Source organism: Peromyscus eremicus, chromosome 10, assembly GCF_949786415.1.
Source record: "Peromyscus eremicus chromosome 10, PerEre_H2_v1, whole genome shotgun sequence".
NCBI classification, from domain to species: Eukaryota; Metazoa; Chordata; class Mammalia; order Rodentia; family Cricetidae; genus Peromyscus; species Peromyscus eremicus.
In genome coordinates, this window is record NC_081426.1 from 55273738 (window position 1) to 55298926 (window position 25189).

The 25189-nt window shown below is 37.4% G+C and overlaps 1 protein-coding gene across 2 annotated transcripts in view; it reads right to left on the reverse strand.

Moving 5' to 3' along the window:
* Positions 1-25189, reverse strand: part of Arap2 (ArfGAP with RhoGAP domain, ankyrin repeat and PH domain 2) — a 179670-nt gene that overhangs the window by 121794 nt on the left and 32687 nt on the right. For both annotated transcript variants that reach the window (XM_059275892.1, XM_059275891.1), the window contains exons 4-7: positions 24563-24639; positions 21786-21877; positions 19855-20205; positions 3477-3546 (exon numbers count right to left, since the gene is read on the reverse strand). In XM_059275892.1, the coding sequence (XP_059131875.1) occupies positions 3477-3546; positions 19855-20205; positions 21786-21877; positions 24563-24639 (590 nt within the window). The remainder of the gene's footprint in view (positions 1-3476; positions 3547-19854; positions 20206-21785; positions 21878-24562; positions 24640-25189) is intronic.

Below are 25189 nucleotides of genomic sequence, written 5' to 3' on the forward strand. Positions count from 1 at the left end.
ACCTATTATGCATATGTCATGACTAATGCCAGACAGTGGGAATTTTTAAATATCTAAAAACATTTACACATTGTTACCTAGGTGACCTTCTCCAAAACTTTAGTTTACTAAGAATTATAATAGCTTTGGAAAAAAAACTCCCTAATGAGATAATTAACAGTTTGTTCTGTGCTACCTTTAACCCATCTGTCAATGAAGAAAATCCAAACAGCACCGAGGAGTTAGAAAAAAAAGAGAGAGGAAAAAAAAAACTATATGCCTATAAATAACAATGATATTATGTTTAACAGGTAATGACTTCTGGAAGAGAAATGGGGAAAGCAAGGAAGTGATCAAAATATACTCTGCAAACTGACTACTGTGTCACTTCAACTTCAGGAAGTCAGAGGTTATCTAATTATTCATTTATAACCCATTGTGAGATCTCAGGGTAAAACTGTGAGTTCTTTCAACACTGTAGAGTTGATTTTACATTTTTTCTTGTAACAACAATATAAAGACAATACAAAGTAAAAAGAAAAAATCCTCAATGGATAGTAGGCTCGAAATGCCTGTTTTCCAAAGTGTGAAATGTTATTTAAAGAAATTTTAAAGCATCCCTGGAGGTTACACTACACAGATATCTAGGTCAACTCTGTCATTTATCTGCCACTTTCAGACGGTGAAACAACCACAGGGCAATTCTTCCCACAGATGAGTGGGAATCAGGGTGAGTTAGATTTACTAGCAGGGGATCAGATATCAAGGCTGTGTGAATGACACTGTTTCTGTAATAAAATGAAGAAGTCCTCTTGGAGGTATCATTGGGCGACACTGAGGAACACAGAAGAAAACCAGAAAATTGGAACCTCTGCACACCACCTTCTGATGCCCAATCATACACTTAGGGGCACATCAAGGTATTCAATGACTCGGAGGCATCATCCACACAGCTGCTAAACTGCACAGCCAGCCAGAGCACTAGCTGTAATCCGTAAGTGCACGTCTTTTCAGAGGGGACCCAGTACAATCTTTTAAGAAACAACTCTCAAATGGTAGAAGGTTTTGGCAAGATGAAATCAATCATCTGGATGCAAGGTCACGAAATGTTTGGAGATATATATACCTGGAGTATTTTTAAAGAATGATGCTTGGTTAAATGATTTCTAGGAAATCACATGACTATAAACTTGTAATAATGAATTTTGTAGCATAAATTTCTGAAATGACAATAGGCTCACTCCACTGCAGGTGTGATGGGCTCTGAGATGATACAGAGGAAACTCGTCCACTTGGAAAGAAAGTAGAAATTCCTTCTTCAATGGGAGTAGAGAAAATCCTGCCAACAAAGAAACCAGGCAAGGAAGTCTTCCTCACACCTGAGTACATTTCTTCTGTAGTTCAATAAAAACCACAGAGAAGACCCAGATGTGGAAGGAAACTGGCAATTAGTTTCTCTGACATCATTTTGTCATTTTGGTTATGAGTATAATCTTTAACAGCTAAACCATTTTCTTTGTGGGTTTTTGTGTTTCATTTTGGCTTTTTTTTTTTTTGTCTTACTGTTTTTGGATTCATTTTATTTTTGAAAGAGAGAGAATGAACACAAGGTTAGGTGGTGAGAGAGGTGTGAAGGATCTGTGAGGAATTGGAAAAGCGGCAAACAAACATGATTCATGTATTGTATGAAAAATATAATAATAAAAGAGAAAAATAATGACGACAAAAAAGTTATCTTCAGGTCTAGGGACACTGAATTCCCTGTGTACTTCACGGACACAGGTGAAACATCAAGATGGTCAAACATACAAACAAACTAGAAATAGCTGATTAGCAAATAATGATGAAAAACCTTTGTCCCACCACTTTGCAAACCATGTGGATGTTTGTTTAAACCAAGTGGTTACTCTATCTGGGTCACTATAAAAACCACTTGAAGCCTTCTACTGTTCCCAGCTGTAAGTGTTTGATGTAGCCCAGGTTATTGTCTGTCTAGAAGTATACATACATACTCCTCTGCCTTGCAGCAGTAAGAGATACCTCTCCCCAAGCCAAAAATATCACAAATATTATGCAGTATAAACTTCTAATGAGATAACAATGTTAAATTGGTATATAAATAAAAGAATGTGGTTATGTCTTAAAATTAAAACTTTAAAGATAAAATATAATTAGGAGTAAAAGGGTCTAATTTTAATAAGTTAATACATGGTATATTTATCAGTTTCACCTTTACACTTAGAAAATGGCGAAACAGAAGTCAAAAGGGTGATGCAGATGTTACTCATGTAATTTCTAAGTTTAACAGCTGATCACACTGTCCCACAGTATCTGAGAGAGATTGATTTCAGAAACTCCTCAGACACCAAGACTCACAAACACTCGAGCTCGTAACCAAAATGGTAACATGCATATAACTTCCACATATCCTCCTGCATTCCTGATCACCTCCTGGTTACTTATAATATCTTACATATAGAAAATCTATGTAAACTATTATTTATTGTATCATTTAGAGAATAACAAGAAAAATGATGGACACAGTCAATACAAATGGAACATCTTACGTATTTCTGACGCATAGAAGGTTCAGCCCAAACCCATACACAAGCTAAGACACAGGGGGTTGATCATGTACCATGTAACTGTATAAGACACAGAATTTGCTATTTTTAACTGTGCATGCATATAAACATATGTACACATTGACAAATATAAATACATACACAGGAAATTTCTTTTACTGTTTTCAGATATAATAACATGGTCCCCACAGATATTTCATCCTATGTCTCCTTAAAATGACATCCTCAAAGCTTAAGAAGACATTCCTAGAACTCTGCCATGCATTAAGACTCAATTGCTCAAGGAATATCCCTCTGCTACTTTCACCAACAGACAAGATTTTCAGTAGTCTCTACACAACCCTGTTAGCATCATCTCCCGCATCTCCCATTCACAAAGCTCATTCACAAAATAACCAGAAAACACTACATGTTTTGTGAAATGGCCAATGCTTTCTCATGGGAGCTTCTTGCATATTTTTTTTCTGTAAATGATTCCTATTCTCTCTCATTTCTGCACATACAAACTTCTTTTTTTTCAAACTCATAGCAAATGGGATTTACCCAAACACTTTTCACTCTCAAAGAATGAGGCAATCCCTCCTTGCTTCTCAATTTTCTATTTGTAATATGATTTGTTTACCTCCCTTGATGTTCTACTGGATGAAACTTTGTATTCACCTTTACATTGCTCATAGCATCGCCTACAGTTTATAGATGATCCATAAATAGCTATTAGATGTATGAGCTAAGAATTGATTGTACATGTCTATGAAAAGTTAAATTATTAAAGGAGTGATTTTGTCATATTCCAGCTCTTTTCGTTTTGATAATCTATTTTCTGTTCTTTAAAATGCTAAACAATCAACTCATGTTTCCCAAAGTGCACTCAGTGTATGTAAAATAATCCTTGAAGACTGTAAATATACTTACTCTTTCATTGTTGTAGTAAGAAATGCTAAAGCCATCAAATTTCACCCATCTCTTCTGAAACATGCGTTTTCTGGAAAACATACGAAACTGTTATTTTAACAGAAAGCAGATTTGAAATGTATTTGTAATGTCATTATGTTGAGTACATTCCATTGTTCTGTCAGACAACAGAGGTAATGAGAGGCTACAACAAAGCCCAAGTCTAGCTTTCTACCCACAGTACACAGGGAAATGTGTATAAAACCATTTTCTAGCTATGTAAAGCATGTATTTGAAAAATAATGTGAACATGGCTATCACACACAGCAGTGAGTGCCACCACTAAACAAGATGTGGGTCCATGTACCATCGCTGAACCCATATTCCATCAAGAAGATAATCCTTCACTGAACATACAACACAATGCTTTCACCCCTCATTAAGCATATGTGTGGATCCTAGTTTGCTTTGATGTTTGGAGAATGAATACTATGTTGTTAAGCTAATAAGGCCTTGTTAATTAAATTTATACATATAAATTATTGGTTCTAAGTAAATATGTTGAAAAATCCTTGCTAAATTAGAGAGTCATTTACAACCTCTTTAAACAGGAGACAGTTGAAAGAGGATCATATAAAAGGCAAATAAAATTTGGACACCAAAATAAAATAATCCCATTTGACATTTAGACTTTAAAGAAGACTCTTTCTGGCTGAAGAAGCTTTGTGCACACACTTGGTTTCTGTATTACTTTGGTCCCCTCTCCCAACACACTCACACACTCAAGCCCATAAGATTTTCAATACCCTCTCCTCTGCACACTTTCGGTCTGTACTGATGCCATCGGGATATCATCTGTTTTTAATAGATACCCAAACTAACTTCTTACTTCAGAAAGTGAAACAGGTCAGCATCAAGCATTTCTCCCTCCCTCCTCCTTTGCAGTTTTTAAACACATTTAAGGAGTTGGTATCACTTCCTGTGGTTTTCAGATGAGTTAAAGATAGAAAAAGAACTTTCCGGCCCTGGGAGAGTTTTTTCTTCTTACTGTTTCCCAGCCAAAGGGCTATTACTTGTGTAAAATATAAAAAGATTCTCACATTAATCATTAACAAATGTATGCATCTGGACAGCCAACCAGTGCTAATAACCAAACAGGAAAAAAAATGAAGTTCACCAGTGTGTACAACAACTTCACATATAAACACTGAATGAATTAATGATTAATAAGAACATGCAGACACTTAACCTCATACAACCACTTTGACTACCGGCCTTTTTCCATCTGATCCCCTCATCTATGGGCTCCTTCCTAAAGCTCCTTGGCTTGTTTTATCTCTTCTCTTTTCATAGCAATGCCCTGCAGAGTTAGTCATCTGGCTTTTCCCTTCCAACAATCCAAGGATCCCCAGATTCCCAACACTAACAATTGGAAGGAAAGGCAAAAATCAGTCAACACGCATTCTTTACTCCTTGAGTAGCCTAGCCTCTCTGCATCCATTGTTTTCTTCCTCCTTTCCCCCATTCTCACAAGGCAAGCATATGAGTTTCTTTCTTCTCAGTCCCAACACAGTCCCAACAGTCATCAGGGAACTCAAGAGGTCTGTGGGGAGCCCCACCTGCCTTACATTGAAAGAGAATATGAGAGCTCAGTAGAACATGTCATTTTCCATTTTAAAATATAAACAATCAATATCTTTAGGGAGACATTCCTTAAAGCCCTACTCCATCCTATCTTTCTTCCCTTGCCAATTTTAAGAATTATCCCTAAGGCACTTTCATAAAAACTCCTTCCCTGATGAACCAGTACAAAGCCAACCAGAGAGTTTTCCTCCCAAAGTGAACTCTATTTTCCCTACAGCAGTTCCTGCAATCTCTCTCAGGTATGTGTTCACTTACCTCCCAAACCCCACCTCTGCTTTACAGGGACAAAGTCCAAAAATGTCTCATTCTCTACTTATGATTAACTATGAACACTAAGACCCAAGTAAAACCACACACACGCACACACACACACACTAAAATGGTTGAAAGAACAAGTAATATGACTAAGCACAGTCCTTTTAAAACACAGCAGAAAGACAGAAAAAGAAAACATCCACACCCCACTCATATGCAATCACCTTCCTTTATAAAAATAACAGTTGCGGAAGGGCAGTTAAATTTCTGAAAACTCAGAGTTAAATCGCAGCCTGCAAGAGCAACAAGTGAAAACGGCTCAAAAACTATGTTAATGCACCTTAATTCGGATCATTTAGTTGCAGCTATTTGGACCCATAAGCTTTCATTCTTTTTTTTTTTTCACATGTGGAGGTTTATAGAGAATTTGCTTGTGTGCGCATGTGTATGTGTGTATACATATACATGTGTCCAGGCCTGTAAAGTCCAGAAGTCAATCTCAAGTATCTTCCATTGTTCTTCATCTCATTTTTTTTTTTTTTTTGACAGGGTCTCTGACTGAGGCGGAATTTTGCCATTTGTGCTAAACTGGGGGCTAAGGAGCCCCTGGGACCTGCCTGTTTTTATTCTCAGATCTGGGCTTAGAGATGTGAACGGCCATGTCCAGCTTTTCACATGGGTGCTGATGAGTCTAAATGCAAGCTCTTCACAGTCTAAGCCACTTCCCAGCCTGGATTCTGTCAAAAGCCAGGAGTATCCAACTGTTCGTTGGACTATGTATGTTGTCATCTATACAATTCAAGCTCAAGCACAACGCCCTTGGGTTATAAACATATAAACAAACAAAAATAAACCTTTCCTAGTTTTAAAGTCAGCTTAGGGTTCTGTGTTGGACTGAATTCACAGCTGACCTCCACTGCACTGTAGGCCAGTCTTGCTGCCTGTGTAGGGTGCCAGAGGTATCATGCAAGAGCCTAATGGAGGAAAATGTGGAGGGCAGCAGGCTGTTGGGGGCAGGCTGACAGCTCAGTGCCCAGTAGACTAAGGGCTTTGCTTTGAGAAAAGGAAAAGAAAACTTTAGTCTCATAACAGCCTTAATGTGTGACAGAGTCTCCCAGCAACTATAATACTCTCAACAGTAGGTAACTACTTCATGTGCTCATCAATTTTAAATCAAGCTTTTTTTAAAACTGCTAAATCTAAGAATATATGGAGTAGAAGTTGTCCTGGTCCTGTACAGAATAGAATGAGAATCATATGGTATGTAGGCAAAAGGACACCCTTCTAGAGCAGAAGTGGGGCATTTTGCTATCTTATTACAAAAATGTCACTTCTGTCATGGAGTAAATCTTTGGGTGCTGACTCTGTGGACCGTTCATTCTCAGTCCTATGACCTCCGTCTACCCCCAGAATCTTCTCTGCTTCTTGGCCTTCCTGTAACACATATTCAGTGCTTAGAAACTTCCACCTGGCTCCTCACATGGCTCATTCCTTTTTTCCTCAAGTTCTCAGCTTAAAAGCCATTCCAGCCAAATGTCAACCTGGCCCATCGCAGGGGTCCTTCACCCTCCTCCCTTGTTCTCCTCTTCAATTTACTAATAATAACACTCAGCAAAATATTTATTTACATTTTTTGCATCATTCATTTCCCATATTATATTTGAGATCCTTACATACAAAATCATTTCAGTTCCATTTGTCCATGGAAACCCAGTCATTACAGGATTCCCTAGTACCCAAATATACTCATCAAATGTTTACTGAGTAAATGTGTACTGCACACACACACAAAAAAAAAGTATACTCAAATTTGCATTTTATAAACATGACTCACTGAACTTTTATATTTTTATTTTTTAATACTAAGGATCAGTTTGATTATATGAAAAAAAATTTATAAAACTACCCTGTAATTAAAGGGAAAAGAGGAAAGCCTACAGGAAGCTCTAAAAGCTCATTATTAAGTCTAAGTAACTACAGGTACAGTTTAGAATTAAGTATTTTCTTTAACCAAAATCTCCCCGTACCTCCTGTCTTCAGCCTGCAGTAATCACTTTTGGGCTTTCTGTTTTCATAGATTCAACTATTTAGTTTCCACACATAAATGGACAACTTTGCAATTTTAAGCAATTTTAAGAAGAATAAGTTCCTGGTACCTAACATACAGAGTGGTGATTATAGTTAATGATATATTTTTACACAAAGTTGGATAAAATAATAGCTCTGAAGGTCAAAACTGGATAAAAGATTAGGTCTCAATTGTGTGAGATGACAGACATGTAAATAATCCTTGTTGTGGTGAATGGTCCGCAATGTGTACATGTACCAAATTGTGCCGTTATGTATATTATGTACCATGTTTATCAATTATACTTTTAAAAAGCTAGGAAAAATTAAATATGGTTAGTTATATGATATATTTGTTGATATTTATTTAAAATTAAAATAATCAATATAAGATATATCTCTAAGATGTATGTTAACTTAACACTGAATAATCTACGTTGCTGACTAAATGTGTCAATACCCAATGATCTATTTTTTGCATGTAAATGTCAATACTGAATTCTAATAATAATATAAGATAAGACAAAATAATAAAAGGGAATTACATCCTCTTTTATACTTTTAGGCTACTTTGTAGCAAATATAAACTTGAATTTAATATCACAATCCTACAAACTCAAATGTCAACTAAACAAAAACGAAAGCTCTTGAGGAGTATTTTACTTCTAAATTCCAATGTAAAATTTTTATTTCTAAATTTAATTTAAGTTAATTTAATTATGGCTGGGCATAACAGTTCATGGTAAGTAAATACAGCACTAAGGAGGCTGAGGCAGAAGATTTATCAGTTGGAAGATAGCCTAGTAAGACACACTCTGTCTGTTTTTTCTTTTTTATTTTAAATACTTTAAGGATTTCTGTGTGGTAACATCTGTCCTTTGAACTTCATTTAACAGCGACTAGAGAGATTGCTCAATGAATAGTGTCTGGCCTTCAAGCATGAATACTGGAAGTCAAGTTAACGGCACCCACATAAACGGCGCATTAGTATGGAAGCTTGTCTGTAATCCTTGCACTGGGAAGTAGAGGCAGGAGGATTCCGGAGCAAGATGGATAGATGGAATAGCCAAATCACTGATGTCTGGGTTCATGGGAGAAACATTGCCTCAATATAATAGATAGAGAGAGATCAAGGAAGATTCCCAATGTCAATCCCTGGCCTCCACACAAACTCCCACAAGCATGCATGTGCACCTATACACACATGCAATATACACATGCATTTCACACATACACACACACACACACACACACACACACACACACACAAGCATAACTTTGCATTCAACAGCTTAGTTGGCTTCATGGAATTCTAAAATCAATAAAAAGGAATTATGAAAGGCAATGCCATGTTAGCAGTGTTCCTGGTGTGATGCAATGCAAGTTAAATAGGACATAATAATGCATTACAGGGAAGAAATATTCAAGTTCCAGTCAGTAACACACATAACGCTTTGTTCCAGGCTCTGTGCCAAACCACTTACAAACATTAACACATTTAATCCTCCAAACAACCAAAGGAGAAAAGGAATATTAGCCTTACCTTACAGACTGAGGCACAAAGCCACAGGCTAGTTATGTAATCCCTCCTCGTCATACCACCAACACAGATACTCTCTTCCTGAAGACTGCTTTCTTTCTTAACAGACACCCATAACAGTCTCCAGGACATCTAACAGCCAAACAGCCCAGCCATGACAGTAGTTAGTAGTAAGTGATAGCATTTGACCTCTACATGGTTTACACATAAGCTCAATTTTGAAAACTGTTTCAGAGTCCCCTCAGGAATAAAGGCAACACAGACAAGAGGTATATTAGCCTGGGTCTCAGCTTCTTTCATTTTTAGTGTTCTAAAGGGAAACACTTCTCGAAGAAGCCTTTTCAGAATAATGTATAAGGCTTGTGAAGTATCACCATACAGTTTTCTATAAACTCTTCCCGTGAGCTCTGGTAGGGCAGGTGTTTTGAAGCTTCAATTGCTTCCATAAAAACAGCTTCAACTCTTATTGTCAGGTTTTGTCTCAAAAATGTAGATCTTAGAAAGCTTTCTTTCAAAACAGTGTAGATACATGCAATTAAATCTCTATTCATGAGGGAGTCACACAGAGGCACTCTCCTCTAAATTCATTCTTAAGGGCAGCAGGGTTTGGGAATTTTGTTGCTCTTTGTGGTGGTGAGGGTAGTGGTTTTGTTTCATTGTGTTTTGTTTTGTCTTTGATACATGGTCTCATCATGTAATCGTGGCTTGCCTAGAACTCACTATGTGGACCAGGTTGGTCTGGAACTTATGAAGATCTAACTCCCTCTGACTCCCAAGAGCTGGGACAAAAGATGTGAGCCACCACATCTGGCTTTGCTTTAATTTTTTAAAGATTATATCTTTAAGTTTTGTTGTTTTTTTTTTTTTAAGATTTTTAACCTAATAAACATGCTAAGCAACAACATTAACAAAATGAGAGGTACCAAACTCTTGTATTTAAAATTCACAACAGGAATGACCCTGAAGCCATCTGGTCAAATATATGTTTTTTATTAGTCATGGCATTTATATGTATTTTACATTTACTCTAAATAATATCAAAGGGAAAAAAAGACAACATCAGCATCTGCTGAGGTCATCTGCCTCCTTTGCATAATACTAAAAATATGCACTATCCTCTCTTAGCCACTGCTCTGACACTATACAGGTTCAGTCTGTCTGGAACACTACAGTCTCGACATCTACATTTTTATTTACCTAATTACTCATCGTAGTTTGCTATTCATGTCTCTAATTCCTTTCTAAAGTATGAAGCTTTTAAATGACTCAGTATTAAGAATGAAGTAATTTCAACAGAAGTAGATGCAAAATGATTCTCCAGTATTTCTATAAAATGTCAGCAGTTTTCCAAAGTGTCTTTCCTCACTTTTAAGCAAATCCAAGCACTAGTTTCTGAGAGTATCTCACCAGATGCTTTGGCAACAAAATAAACACAGACTTCTCTTCAGACTCAACTTCCAGTTCTTATATTTAAGTCATAGTGAAAAAAAAATAGTGTTTAGCAAAACATTCCAAAAACGCAATTAAGTTTTTGAACTTTATTTTTATTGGTATACTATTATTTGTACATATTTATAAGGTAGAAAATGGATGTTTTCATTCGTGTATATATTTCATTAAATAACTCAAGGTGATTAATGTATCTGCCACCTTAGACATTTATCATTTTATGGTGAGTCCCTAAAATTCTTCTCCTCAAGCTATATAATGGATCACTGCTGATTTAATTCACAATGTTGAGACATGGAACACTAGGCCTTACTCCGATCTAAGTATAACCTTGTACTGCTTAAGAAACCTTAAACCACCTCTCCTGCTCTCTCCCTCTGGTAGCCTCTATTCTACACTCATCTTCTGTGAGATTGATTTTCGATTCCACATCTAATAATGCCGGCCTGTTTCACTGCACACAGTGCCTTCCAGGTATATCCATGTTGTCACAAATGTCATAACTTCATGTGAAGCCCAAGTTGTATGTGTACGTACATGTGTGTATACACATGTCCACAACTGTACACCTGTGTAGACCAGAGGTCAAAGTCAGGGGGTCTTCCTCAGTTTCATTCCATCTTAGTTTTGAAACAGGGTCTCTCACTGAACATGAATTACTAATTTGACTAGGCTGTCTGGCCAGAAAGCCTCAGGAGCTCTCCTGTCTGTTTTCCTATGCACTGGGGTAATAGGCTCACACCACTGCCACAGCTTCTTATGTGGGTATTGGGACTAAACTCAGTTCCTCAAGTTTGTGCAGTAAACACTACAGCAATTGACACTCTCCCAGCCCCATGAACCCTGAATTTTCAGAGACTAGTAGTTATTGGATAGAATATATGAAAATCTATGTTAAAAATCCACATTACTTTCTGGGTCATCCTTATAAGACCCCAACATATACAATGGGGATGGAGTGAGTGCTCAGTGGTTGAGTGTATTGCCTGGTCTTCCAAAGTACCCACATTTAATTCCCAGCACCCACATAGAGGCTAAAAGCAGTCTATAATTCCAGTTCCAGATACTCTAATGGATATAGATAGAAAAAAATACAGAATACATAGAGTTCTGTTCTTTCCAAGGTTTAGGGTATCCACTGAGGGTCATAGTATCCTCAGTGACTGGAAGAAGGGCTACTATATCTCAAAAAGAGTTGTGAAGGGGAGGGCAAGGGACTGACAATGGACCTGGAATATATGAGATCCGGTTTCAAATAAATAGCAGTTTCATGCGAAATAAAAAGTATTGATATTATCCTACATAACTCAAACATGAATAGCTTTCATAGTCAAGGATTCAATTAAATTACAGATACAGTTTTTAGATAACCATATTAAGAGAATGACAGCAATTGTGTTTATGCTGGAGGAGAGGATAGTGATAAAAACAATAAACAGATCTTTCTCAGTGTCATACCAAAAATTAACTCCTAATAACAAAAAGGCCAAGCACGTCAGAACAAAGTACTACTAACATACACAGCAGAGGGGGCAATGAATGTCAAAACAAACCACTGAAAAGTTGCTGAGTAACATTTCAGAGTACAGGTAATTGTAACCTGACAGAGGCATTACAGTATGTACATGTGTGTGGAAAAATAATATTATCATTAATTCATTTGTTATGCCTCTGTGTGTCAGTTTAAAAATTAGGCTATAGTTGTAACTCAGCGAATCAGCACATGATCAACATGTGCAAAGCCCTGGGTTCAAGAAAACTCAGTCAATTTTCCAGCTCCAAGAAAATTCAATACATAGAGTTCTTAAAGAAACAAATACATGAAAAAGTTGAAGGAGGCCTGTGAATAAATTGTAGAGGAAGAGGGGTTGCCATGTATTTCTGCCTGTGTATTTGCTTGTTTAGAAAACTTTCTGACTTAAATAATATGCTTTCAGAGCAGTCAAAGGGACTGGGTGCTGTGGGATATCTTTCTGTATGCTGTGAATATGTGTTGCTCGGATTGTTTGAAAAATAAAGCTGAATTGGCCTGTGGCAAGGCAGCTTGGAGGCTGGCAGGAAATCCAAGCAGATATATGGAGTAAAGAAAGGAGAGGAGAGAGAGAGACACCAGCCTTCACCTAAGGAGCAGGAAGATGTCAGCAGACCGGTAATGCCATGGCCATGTGTCAACTTATGGATTAATAGGAATGGGTTAAGTTATAAGAGCTAGCTAGCAAGAAACTTAAGCCATAGGCCATACAGTCTGTAAATAATATTAAGCTTCTGAGTGATTATTTTATAAGCAGCTGCGGGACATGGGGCTGGGCAGGACTGTTGGGCTGGGTGGGACCAGAGAAACCTTATTGCTATAGCTGGGCTCTCAAAGTTCAAGGTGAACAGATGATTTCTTGACCTTATGTCTGCCAAGGTAAGAAAATGACCAGGACTCTCTGCCAGTAAAGGGACTGACAGTCATCTGCAATAAAAGTGTTGTGAAGAGAAGGAAACTGAGTTTTACTGAGCACCAACTGAGAGTCAGCTCTAAGGATCCTACACAGCTGATCTTGCTCTTGACCTTACACTAGTATGTGGGAAACACAGGTGTTGAGTTCTATGCAGGTTTGAGTGACATTTTGAAAGAATGGCATCTTGGCAGTTCTAATTTAACCGGTCTGGCTCCCATGACCTTATGTGTTTTTCTGCATCCAGACTGACTGAATTAGTCGGTTTACTTTAATGGAAACTAAAAGTAATATTTCCCCCATCAGACTGCAAATAAAGTGTTTTGTTTTCTTGTCACAGCCTTTACAGGTAATAAGTGATTTGTAAAATGCACAGTTGTTTCACTACTATAAAAAAGATAATAATAACCAGAGATTTTGATTCAACTCTTGGTTTAACCAAGTAATTGCTACTTAACATTTTGGTCAGAAAAATAAACGTGCCAGATTCCTACAGTCTCTTTCCACTACATTACAAGGACATCTGAGATAACCACATTCCTGCATCGGGGTGGGGAACTGCCCTACGAAAACAGTCCAGATGACTGGATATGGGCTGAGAAGTCCTTCACAGACAAAGGCATAACATCATGGATTCTAAACTCCCAAGAAATCACAGGCTGGCCTCACCTGGTATTACCCAAGGCATGTTTGATCTGACCTTCCCTTGACATCTGACCTCTGATTTTTGTTTATTTGTTTTTTCTTTTTGTTTTACATTTCCCCGTTTCACTGGAAGTCTAATTTCACTGACCGCTTCTCCCCACCAGCCCTGGAGCATTTTCTTTTTCCATCTATAATAAAGCGGTATCAACAACCACTTTGGTCTTACTCTGTCTGTCCTACTGTGCAGCATTTCCTCACATCACCCGCCTCAGGGCATTTTTCCCTCCTGGCAACCACAGAAGTGCTTCTCCTAAAATGCCACTTCAAAGTTTTATCTGAGTCCAACACAAATGGCGTTCCCTCCCTCTCAGGCATCTCTGAAGAAGCATTACTCAATGCCCTGCAACCTTACAACTGTACTCTCTGACCCTTTCTATGGCAATGGTCTAACATTTTATATATTTTTTTCTGCCCTTTGTGGAGACTACAGAAAGGCCAAGGAGGCATCTTGATCCTGTGTGTATACCTCCACTGATCCCTAAGCAATCATATTTGCAAACTGCTTGCTATGCTATCCTCATATACTCAGTCTTTATCATCCCAGGCTCTTAACACCATGTCAGGCAGTCAGTCCTATGGTTTGAAAAACAGTTTTGAAAACAGTCATCAGAGTTAAAAAAATAAAATAAAATAAAACCTTAAAAGATCCTGTCAAAGCCGGGCGGTGGTGGCGCACACCTTTAATCCCAGCACTCGGGAGGCAGAGCCAGGCGGATCTCTGTGAGTTCGAGGCCAGCCTGGGCTACCAAGTGAGTCCCAGGAAAGGCGCAAAGCTACACAGAGAAACCCTGTCTCGAAAAACCAAAAAAAAAAAAAAAAAAAAGATCCTGTCAAATGAAATGTGAATTCCTTAATATACAATCTTTGTTTTTATAAATGCACTCAAATTGTAATTCTATACACACAAACACTCATAAAAGATTATGTTTAAAAATTAGAATTTAATTCTCTATTATGGATCGCCTTCAAGGTTTCAACATGCATCTCCTAGAAACTGCATAGCACATGCAGCCATGTTCTCTGACCTTTATAATTCTCAGGATTCCTCCTCCAAGTGAAATGTTGGAGAAATGGCACAATAAAAGACATGCAGTCTTTCATACCTGTGCCTATACAGATATGAAAAGGTGGAGATGATTAATGACGAGTGGGGGAGCTGTTGATCCTCACAGCCCAATTGGATATTTTTAACCAAGTATCACCAAATACGTTTTTTTCATGTTTTGTCTCACTTGAAACACTGGTATTTGCTCAGTACTTTTATTTCTTTCTCGAAGAATTAATATATAACTACTGTATTTACATTATTTTCAACCCTTGTTCTCCCTCAGTTCCTCCTGTCTCTTCCTCTCCCTCTAAAACTCATGATCCCTTCTGGAATCATTGTAATTTTTTTTTGGGGGGGTGATAAAAAAAATGGACATTTCTCCTTTTATTTATGGAGTCTGGTGCCTGTGGTGTGACACCTTGCACAGCCTTGGTGCAGTGGGAAGGGGCTTGGACCTGCCTAGACTCAGTGTGCTGGGCTCTGCTGACTCCCCATTGGAGACCTCAATTTGGGGGATGTGGGGATTCAGGGTGGCTTGGGAAAGAGAGCTGGGGGGTGGAAGGGAGGAGGCGGGGTTTGTGGATAGCATGAGGAGTGAGTAGAAAATTTCTTAATAAAGAAAAATAAAATAAATAAAATAAAACTGGAATCATTGTTGAATATGTGTGTGTGTGTGTGTGTGTGTGTGTGTGTGTGTGTGTGTGTGTGTATGTGTGTTAAGGGCTGACCACTTGGGATTGGATAACCAGGAGACTGTCTCTAGACAAGATTGATTCTCCCTCTCTCAGCAGCCATTAATATCATATAACTCTTCTACATATGAGGACTTCTGAGATTTCCCTTATCCATGTTAGAATATCAACTGGTGCTCTCACTGTGCTGCTCTTATTTAGGTAATCACATTTTTGAGATTGTATCGTTGCAGCTCACCTGTCATATAGAGAAGATCCTACCTTTCAATAGATATTCTGGGTTGATGCTATTACAATCTTTCTAGCTCCTTTTTTTTCCAGTGTTCTCTGAGCCTTAGGTACAGAAGCTGGGCACCAATGATTAGTTGTTTACATTGTAACCAGTCATGGCTTTCTGTAATGGACTCTTTTTACTTAATAAAGTAGCTTCTTTGTTAATGGGTGAGAGCTGCATTTAGCTATGGATATAAATTCAGAACAGTTAGGAATTATGCTGGTTTAGGAATATGCAATAGTAGGTGCTCCTCTAGGGTACATGACCTCATAGCCACAGGTAGCTGGGGATACAGACAAACATGAATTGCCTTCAACTGAACAGGCAGAAAGTCCAACTGGACACCTGTTGGTTAACTGTGCCCTGTGCCCACCTCCAAAATGTAAGTGGCATTATTGCTCCTTTGGGGAAATCTTGCCATGCTAGTCATTGTTGTGGTATACAGGCTTTAAGGCTGGGTAGGATTATTGATGTTTTTTCCCCTTGACAGCTTGTAAAGCACCTTCAGATACGATGAGAACCAGTTCTCAGAAAGGAAACTTCAAGGTCAGTTCATGCTCTAATCATCCAAGTCCTGTCCCTGAAGTGTGTGGTGTCTTCAGCAATAAGGACTTACCATCAATGGGGGAAATTAAGGGCAAGGGCAACAGCCAGCACTGTTTTATGAGTCTCTTAGACTCCTGTTTCTAAAGCTTCTTCCAAATGTTTTTTGTTTTGTTTTGTTTTGTTTTGTTTTTCCTGCAGTGTTGGGGAATTGAAGCCAAGACTGTGTATGCTAGGCAGACAGTCTACCAAAAAGATACATCCCCAAATCAACTTGCTACATAATTTCCTAAACCAATAATCTTAGGCTGCACTGTACTTAAGCCACTCAAACTCAAAGCTTGTTGTATAGACAAATCTGACCTCAAAACTGGATTGATCCATTTGCCTCTTCCTCCAGAGTACTGCAATTGCAGATGTATACCACCATGTCTGCCCAACTTCTTATAATTTCAATTCAACTGGAAATGTCTCATTGTTTCTTCTGCTATGTGATAACAACAAATTATTTTCTTTATAAAATTGTGGATGATTTTTACACTGGGATTACAAAACTGCTGTTTTCCATTTATAAAGGAAGTATGTATTCACTCATATAAAGTAAGTCCATGTTCTATATTTTATTATCTTCTCAAAAGTCACCCCTGAATGAGGACACTTGCAAATCCTACTTGGAAAAGTATTAACTATTATCTTACTAATACTGTATTTTGATCATTCACATACATGGCTTTAAGGGAAACCAATTACAAAAGCACCAAAGGGTCGCTGCCCTGCTAATGTATACCCATTGTTTTCAAGGCCACCTGCATATTTTCATACACTAACACAGCGTTGAATTCATCTGCTTGTATTACAAAATCCCTGTAGATTTAAAACATTCCTGTCCTAGAAAAATTAAAAGAAAATGATGTTTAACACTAAGCTTTTCAGGGGCTCATCCAATGACAAATACTAAGCACGTATGTGGTGGTAGGTGATTACTGAGAAGGAAATGTGGTGAGCCAAAGTAATGTAGATGACTTTTGCTAAGGAGGTAATAAGAGATTATAGTATATGAACCCTTCAGAAGAAAATTAAGTGATCAAGGTCAATATGCAAGAAATACTGTTGCAATGTAAAATACAAATGAGACATTAAGGAAAGACATAGGTGAGGAGTGTGAGCATGATGCTTTCTGAGAGTACATTTTGGGTAGAAATGAGCTAGTAGAGTCCTCCAATGAAATCTCATACTTTTTAGTATTTCTATCTTCAGTAGAACATAAAGTAGCTTTCCTACTTTGCTATTTTACTTTTTATTCTGTTGTTTTTTTTCCTATCTGGAATACAGTGAGGTAGAGTACAATGGATATATGAGATATGAGCCAACCATCTCTCAAGTTTATGCTTTTAAGGGTCTTGAAGGAAATCTGGCCCCGCAAATAAATTTGCAAATAAGTTTTGTTGGAATGCAGCCTCCTATACCGCATTACATCTTCATGATATCTATGTTTATGCTGTAGCAACTATGTTGAACAGTTGCAATAGAAAGAATATAGCTATAGGGCTTAATATAGTTACCATTTGGCCCTGTATGGAAAGTTTACTGGTCGCTGTTATGGAATTCAGAATGTCATGTCAATTAGTACAATACGAACCAGAGTCAACTGGTCATGAGTCAAAGTTCAGCAAGCTCTGTGTAAGAAATGAGGAAGGTCACCTTGTAAGATCAGTGAGCATCATGAACAGCCTCAAAGATCCCACAAAGTCCAACCAGGAAAGGGCAAGTTTCAGATTCCGCTTAGACCCTAGTACATGTCTTCTGGCCAGCTACAAATATCTCTTTTAAGTCAAAGAAATATTAACATGTACAAGAGTTTTTAAAGCAGTGCATAAAAAAAAACATTTTGTTTCTCTTTCTTATCTTCATTCATACTGGTAACCAAGTGATAATGATTAAGCCAGAAAAAAAACTCAATTATTTTCCCCAAAATAGAAAAATGTAAGTTTAAAATCACATCATCTTCCTGTAGGCATGTTCTCACAGAATGGAAAAAAAATGTAAAAGGAAAATGTTCTAATTATCCTAGGTGGCCAAAAATGGTCACCTTTCTAAATGTGCCTAGAGCATAAACATATCAAGCCTATAAAGTGAAACGGCATTGTGGTCCACCCAGGAAACCTTAGCTGCAGAGTGTTCCACACCAAGCATCCTCCAACTTTTCCTGTGGCAATTTTCAATCACACCTACACCTCCTTAACCATTTACACTTTACAGACATGAAACATTGGAAAATATTCTAGCACACTTTTCTTTCTACTACTTTATTATATGGATATATATATACTGGCCTTCACACAGGGAACTAGTTTGCCATCACAATGTCAGAAGAAAGGAATGACATAAATAACAGTGAGACATACACTACTGCACTTCACTCAAAATGTTCTTTTCCAAGGACACATTTCATGGCTAGTAATTACCTGACTAATGCCCAAATTATGTTCAGCTTTACTTTTTAAGAAATATGATTCCACCAGGCGGCGGTGGCGGCGCACGCCTTTAATCCCAGCACTTGTGAGGCAGAGGCAGATGGATCTTTGTGAGTTCAAGGCCAGCCTGGTCTACAAAGCAAGTTCCAGGACAGCCAGGACTGTTAACACAGAGAAACTCTGTCTCAGAAAAAAAAAGAAAAAAGAAAAAAGAAATATGATTCCTACTCTTACTATGCATCAGTTTTTTGCCCCTAAATTATCTTTATCCTAATAGATCTATCCTAATAGATCTTTGCTCCTAAAATTATTTTGGATTAAACTAAGGCTTTGCAGAAAAGTCACAGGGGAACAGTAGAGAAAAACAGCACATCACCAGATCTCACATTAGCTGCTTAAACATAAGAGATTTGACTCCAAACTAATGTAATAATTCTTAAAGAATAGTACAAATAAATATTTTTAAATCAAAAAGTTGGGATAGCAAAAAATAATTCTAATTAAAAATGCCATTTATCCCCAAAGATTTCTCTGTACTATATAATACAAAAGGGAAAGAATTTTATTTGTAAACATTTCAAATGATATATCTGTTTTAAGATTATATTTAAGGGTTCTGATATTCTGAGCAACATATAAAAACTAAATCTGTTCAATTGAAATATAAAAATGTCATAGTAAAGCTATATTAGTAATATGTGTTCAAATATAAAATAGACATTAAAATGCTTTAAGTAAAACATGTTTCCTTGACTTATCATTTACTCACATTAAGAAAAAAAATACTGGATATTTTTTTCTTAATACTGGATACTGGATCAATAAAAGCAAAGACCTAAATTTTAAACAATGATGTTCTTTTCCCTAACTACAATAAGCACTGTATTCTCAAACAAAACACTGCTCTGATATGAGCAAAATCCAAACAGTGTGGGCTGAGTAATGATAACTCTGTGCTGTTTTGCTTTGCTGTGAAGTGCGACACTGGAAAGTACATTGTATTATCAAGTTAGAAACTAATATTATGCATCTAGAGATGAACTTGTAACTTAAAGTTCTGCTATTCCAAACCTTCCTGCAGCACTGTACTTCATGTGCCCTATAGGCCTCGGACACGGTATTTGCCAATATGTGCTGGAAATCGCTTTAAAAACATTTAACTTGGGGAATGTGGGATGGGTACAGAAAGCTGGCAGATTTAGACATGAGGAAGCTTGAATGTATCAAAATGGCTACAGAGGAAATAAAGTGTATCAACGCATACCCTTGAGGAGACAGCTTGTCCAGCCAGCCTGATTTATCTTTGGCTGCAGAAGATCCATAGAAGCAGGCATAGGGAGAGATGGCATTTGAGATGGTCGACGATTCAGTGTTCCCACTCGTGGAGCTTAAAGGGTAACTGTGCCTATTAAAAGGGTCCAAGTAGAAGGCTTTTTGAGTCCTAGACTTAGATGCCTTTGAATTTTTTCTTCTTAAGCTCTGGAAGCACTCTTCTACTGTTGAGTATTCTGACTCAGAAGCAGAGTCCTTTGGAAGATTATTTTTATCCTCTCGGGGTATCCAAATATCTTCCACTTTCTCTTCATTGACTTTTTCCTTGCTGTTATCATATATGCTAGATAGAAAACAAACGGTAATCAAATTAAAAATGACGTGGTAAATTTAAGCTGTCAGTTAAATCTTCAAAATTTATAAACTAACCAACCACAGAAAGTTAAGGCAAAAAAAGACCTCAATGTTCAATTACCCAATCTGGTGATTTAAGAAACTCTTTTAGGGACTTGCCACCTAACTCTGAGGATCTGAATTTAGATGCATTGAACCCCTATAAAAGTCAGAAATGATGATGTGTGTCTATAATCCCAGTGCCAGAGAGGCAGAGACAGGGCTTGTTGGCCAGCTGGATTAGCCAATCAGAGAGCACTAGGTTACAATGCAAGAGGGCAAACACTGCACCACATTGCTAGCCAACAAACAAGTGAGGGGTCGTGTGTATCACAAGGTAAAAGCTGAGTCAGGTGTAATAGTTACTGGAATGCACTTATAATTGCTCAGCATATTTCCATGGATTTAAGAAATGGCAAAATAAGTTCAATAATTTATAGAAAATAAATCTCATTATAAAGAAGATTTTTGCTAATCGATGAGACAGACTATAGGTCATATACATCTTTCTGTTACAATGCTCTAAAACTGTTTTGTAAATAGTCATGCAACGTAGCCCTGGCCCATTTTATATCATAAAAGATTCTTATCACTTACTGAGGATGCATTATTTATTTTTAACTCAAGTAAATCCACAACAGTATTAGCTTTGGAAATTGAAGGTAGAAAGTAAAGTGAATATGAATAATAATCCAGCATACTAAGTTCAACTAAAACTCAGAGAAATATGAAATGTAAGTTTGGGTCTTCATTTTTATATATTACCAGAATAACTGAGTCATCTACTCTTCTCAACGGTGGATTTCTAACGCAAGGAACATAATACATTTGTACAATTCTAATCTCAATGTGGTTTTGCACTGTCTCTTTTTCCTTCCTACCAATATATAGCCCATGTTAGAGAACAATGACCTAATGGAGAATAAATTATTACATGCTTACAAGATTATCCCATGTCTGCAATGCATATAATACATATTTGGTAGTACTCAGATTACAGAAACTTTATAGTCAAATATGCATTTAATGTATATTTTTAAGCAAATTCATTGCAGTTAAAGTACTTGGATATTTTATTTCAATCTATATAAATAAAATATCCTAGTTCAATCTGTATAAATTTTTTTTAATCTTACTGTGTCTTTAAGATGCTTTGTTTAATGCCCAATCAGAGCTAAAGAAACTAAGTTTAATATATATCAAATCAATTTTCTCTGGGGAAAAAAGTGAATACAGTCACCAAAGACCACATTAGACAAGGATGAATGATTACAGTTAGTATGAGACAAAAATAACCCACTATGGAATATCAACTCAGCTTCTAGAAATAAAGCAGCTACTTTATTTACACATGACAGGTCAGGTATTAAAATGAATACTGTCCAGAAAACATCCAGGAAAGAAAGGAAAGTTTCAAACTTAACCAGATAAACTACTTTCTTAGAACTGCAACATTATACAATGAGCAAAACATCTACATCTTAAAGCCTTTTATTCTGTAAAGAGACTCATCAGCACTCACAGGCATACCTGGACTTGGTTAAGATGGAGTTTCTTGTAGTGGCTGCTTCCTCTTTGACTGAGTCCTCATGGGCCCAAAACTCATTCTTTATAGATCTCTTCTGTTAAAAAATAAATACATTCATTGTTTTGCATGTTTGGTTTAGGTAATTATTTATGCTGTAACCCCACTTTACCAAGACCTACAATATTTGACTTTTTTATTAAACAAATTTAATTGCTTAGATCATTTTTCAGTTCAAAACAATTTAAAGGAAAATATCAAAAAATTTCTGATGTCCTCAGTATTTAATTTAAATCAATTCATTATATTAACTAAGAATAATCAATGTTAACTAACAGTAGAACTTACATACTTTTATTCCCCTGTATGATTTGTTTGACTGTGGATTTTAGCTGTTTCTGTTTTATATTATGGAGAGCAGCTATGGATCAGAATCAAGGCCTTCTACATGCCAGGAAAGTGCATTGTCATTGAGCTATACTTCATTAGCTGTTTCTGATATGTACCTTTCTCCCATGTTTCTTTTTATGAAGTCTAAGAAATAAAATAGTAAATGAGGAGAAGTACTAGAAACAAAACTGCTGTGTGATGTATGGCAAATGTGTTGCTGATTAATCAATAAAACACTGATTGGTCGTTGGCTAGGCAGGAAGTATAGGCGGGGCAAGGAGGAGAATAAAGCTGGGAAGTGGAAGGCTGAGTCAGAGAGACACTGCCAGCCGCCACCATGACAAGCTGCTTGTGAAGATGCCAGTAAGCCACGAGCCATGTGGCAAGGTATAGATTAAAGGAAATGGATTAATTTAAGCTGTAAGAAAAGTAGCAAGAAGCCTGCCACGGCCATACAGTTTGTAAGCAACATAAGTCTCTGTGTTTACTTGGTCGGGTCTGAGAGGCTGTGGGACTGGCAGGTGAAAGAGATATATCCTGACTGTGGGCCAGGCAGGAAAACTTGAGCTACAAATGGCGTCCAACGTGGTGGCAAGAGTTTCCACCTAAAAACTGAGAAAAAAGATTCTAAAACGGAGCTAAAAACAGTTCCTAATTGTCTCTCTCAAATGAGCGGCAGCTGCTGGTTTGAGCTACTGGTGGGTTCCTGGTGTGCGTGCTTGACTTGCATATGGCGGGAATGAGGCCTCAGCAAGTGGCACATTAAGCTGCATGGTGGATTTAGCCTTTGCTGGTACAAAACAAAAAAGGAGGTTTCTGGGCTACATGCTGCTTGGCTAAAAGCATAGACCCACGATAGCTCCCAGAGCTGGTGGTAAACATAGCCATGTTGGGAAGCTGAGGTGGGCGGAGCCAGCAGCCACAGCTGCTGCAGTTTAAAGCAATAGATTCACAATAAGACAGATTCAGATGTAATAGTTTACAATGTGTGTAAAAGATACGTAGGCTTGAAAGAGACAAAAAAGGTGATATATAGAGTTATAGAAACAAATACATAGTTTTTAAAAAGTAAAGTCTTTAAAGAGACAGTAAAGGTAGTATATAAAATAAGCCACGTAAAGATGGATATTACACAGAGAATCTGGATTGTGTTGTCTTTGGGATTTTTAACTGCAGAAAAACATTTGATTGTAAAAGCTGTTGAGTTATGCCAAAATGTATATTTTAAAGGTATCTTGACTTCAAAATTTGGATATAAGGATATGTTACTTTGGAAAGGAGACTCTGCTTTTGTTCCCACAGAAAGCCAGAGGCTATGGATTTGTTCAAGATTAAGATACATCAGGTTTGACCAGCCAAGACCCCCTGAAGGTCTCCAATGACACCATGGCCCAGATGATCCAACATCCAGAATGGTTTGAAGGCATCTGGCTCAGACGATACAGCCTCATGGACTATTCCATAATCCTAAAATTTTCTTTGTTTCCCCATAAGATACAGCGCCCCCCTCCAGCAGGAAGTAGTAAGAGAAGCTATGCCCAAATTCCCAAATTATATGTAATTTTACTTTGTTAAGGTTAAAACCTTCCTTTTTGAAAAAAAAAAGGGGGGAAGTGCTGTGTGATGTATGGCAAATGTGTTGCTGATTAATCAATAAAACACTGATTGGCCGTTGGCTAGGCAGGAAGTATAGGCGGGGCAAGGAGGAGAATAAAGCTGGGAAGTGGAAGGCTGAGTCAGAGAGACACTGCCAGCCGCCACCATGACAAGCTGCTTGTGAAGATGCCAGTAAGCCACGAGCCATGTGGCAAGGTATAGATTAAAGGAAATGGATTAATTTAAGCTGTAAGAAAAGTAGCAAGAAGCCTGCCACAGCCATACAGTTTGTAAGCAACATAAGTCTCTGTGTTTACTTGGTCGGGTCTGAGAGGCTGTGGGACTGGCAGGTGAAAGAGATATATCCTGACTGTGGGCCAGGCAGGAAAACTTAAGTTACACAAAACTCGTGTTATTAACCTGAACAAAATGTACAAATGCAAACTTCCAGACTCAGGAAGACTGCCTCTTTGAATAAGGCCAAGAAAAGTCTGAGGAGGTTTATTGCTTTATCAATGTTTAATCATTTTACTGTAGTAAGCTACATTGTGGGAAGTTCTTCAGTGCACTATTCTAGACTGCTGAAGTCAAAGTGAAAATGTGTCTTCATGGCCTATAGATTTAGATCCATATCTAAAGGCATAGATTATCCTAATTGACCAAGCTGAAGTTTTACTGCCGGCAAATCTCATAGTAAAGCATCATTACAATAGTTTATAGGAAAATGAAAAAGCATGAATAAGCTACAGAACAAATAACTGCTCATGGAACATAAAATAAAATGAATGAGACTAACCTTGGAACTCTCTAGCCTCTGGAAGAGAAATGTCTCTCCATAAGGAAAGATGGAAGTTGGATTTTCCTCATTTGAATCTTTTGGAGGAATTACAGAATGACAATGGAAAAGATGAATAAGGTGGAATAGTGAGAAAAATAAATATAAAAGCATTGTTTAATCATTTTATAGCAATATCACAACTTAAAGATTATTCTACAAGAGTCCAAAATGATATGCCCAATTCTTACCTCCCAAATCAACTCTTCTCATGGTCTTAATACATATCACTCACTTGACAATGAGGTCACTAACTGACATCAGAATCAGTTACATATGGCCCTGATAGCCTCCAAAATCCACATGAATATAACCAAGAACACTGCCTATGTGCAACAAAATGGCCACAGTGCCATTTAAGCTAGTTCAAAAAAACAAGAATATTTTTAAAAGACGGATCTAACACTCAATAAACAAATGTAAACAGTTCAATAATATAGTATCTATGTATCACTTAAAACCTTAGACCTCATTTGACATAACCCCTCTCAGCTACAGCTACTAACACACCTATAGAGAAGTAATTTCAAGAATACGTCCTGTATCTTCAAACTGCATTGATCTACAGAAGAGAATCCTCAATACTTG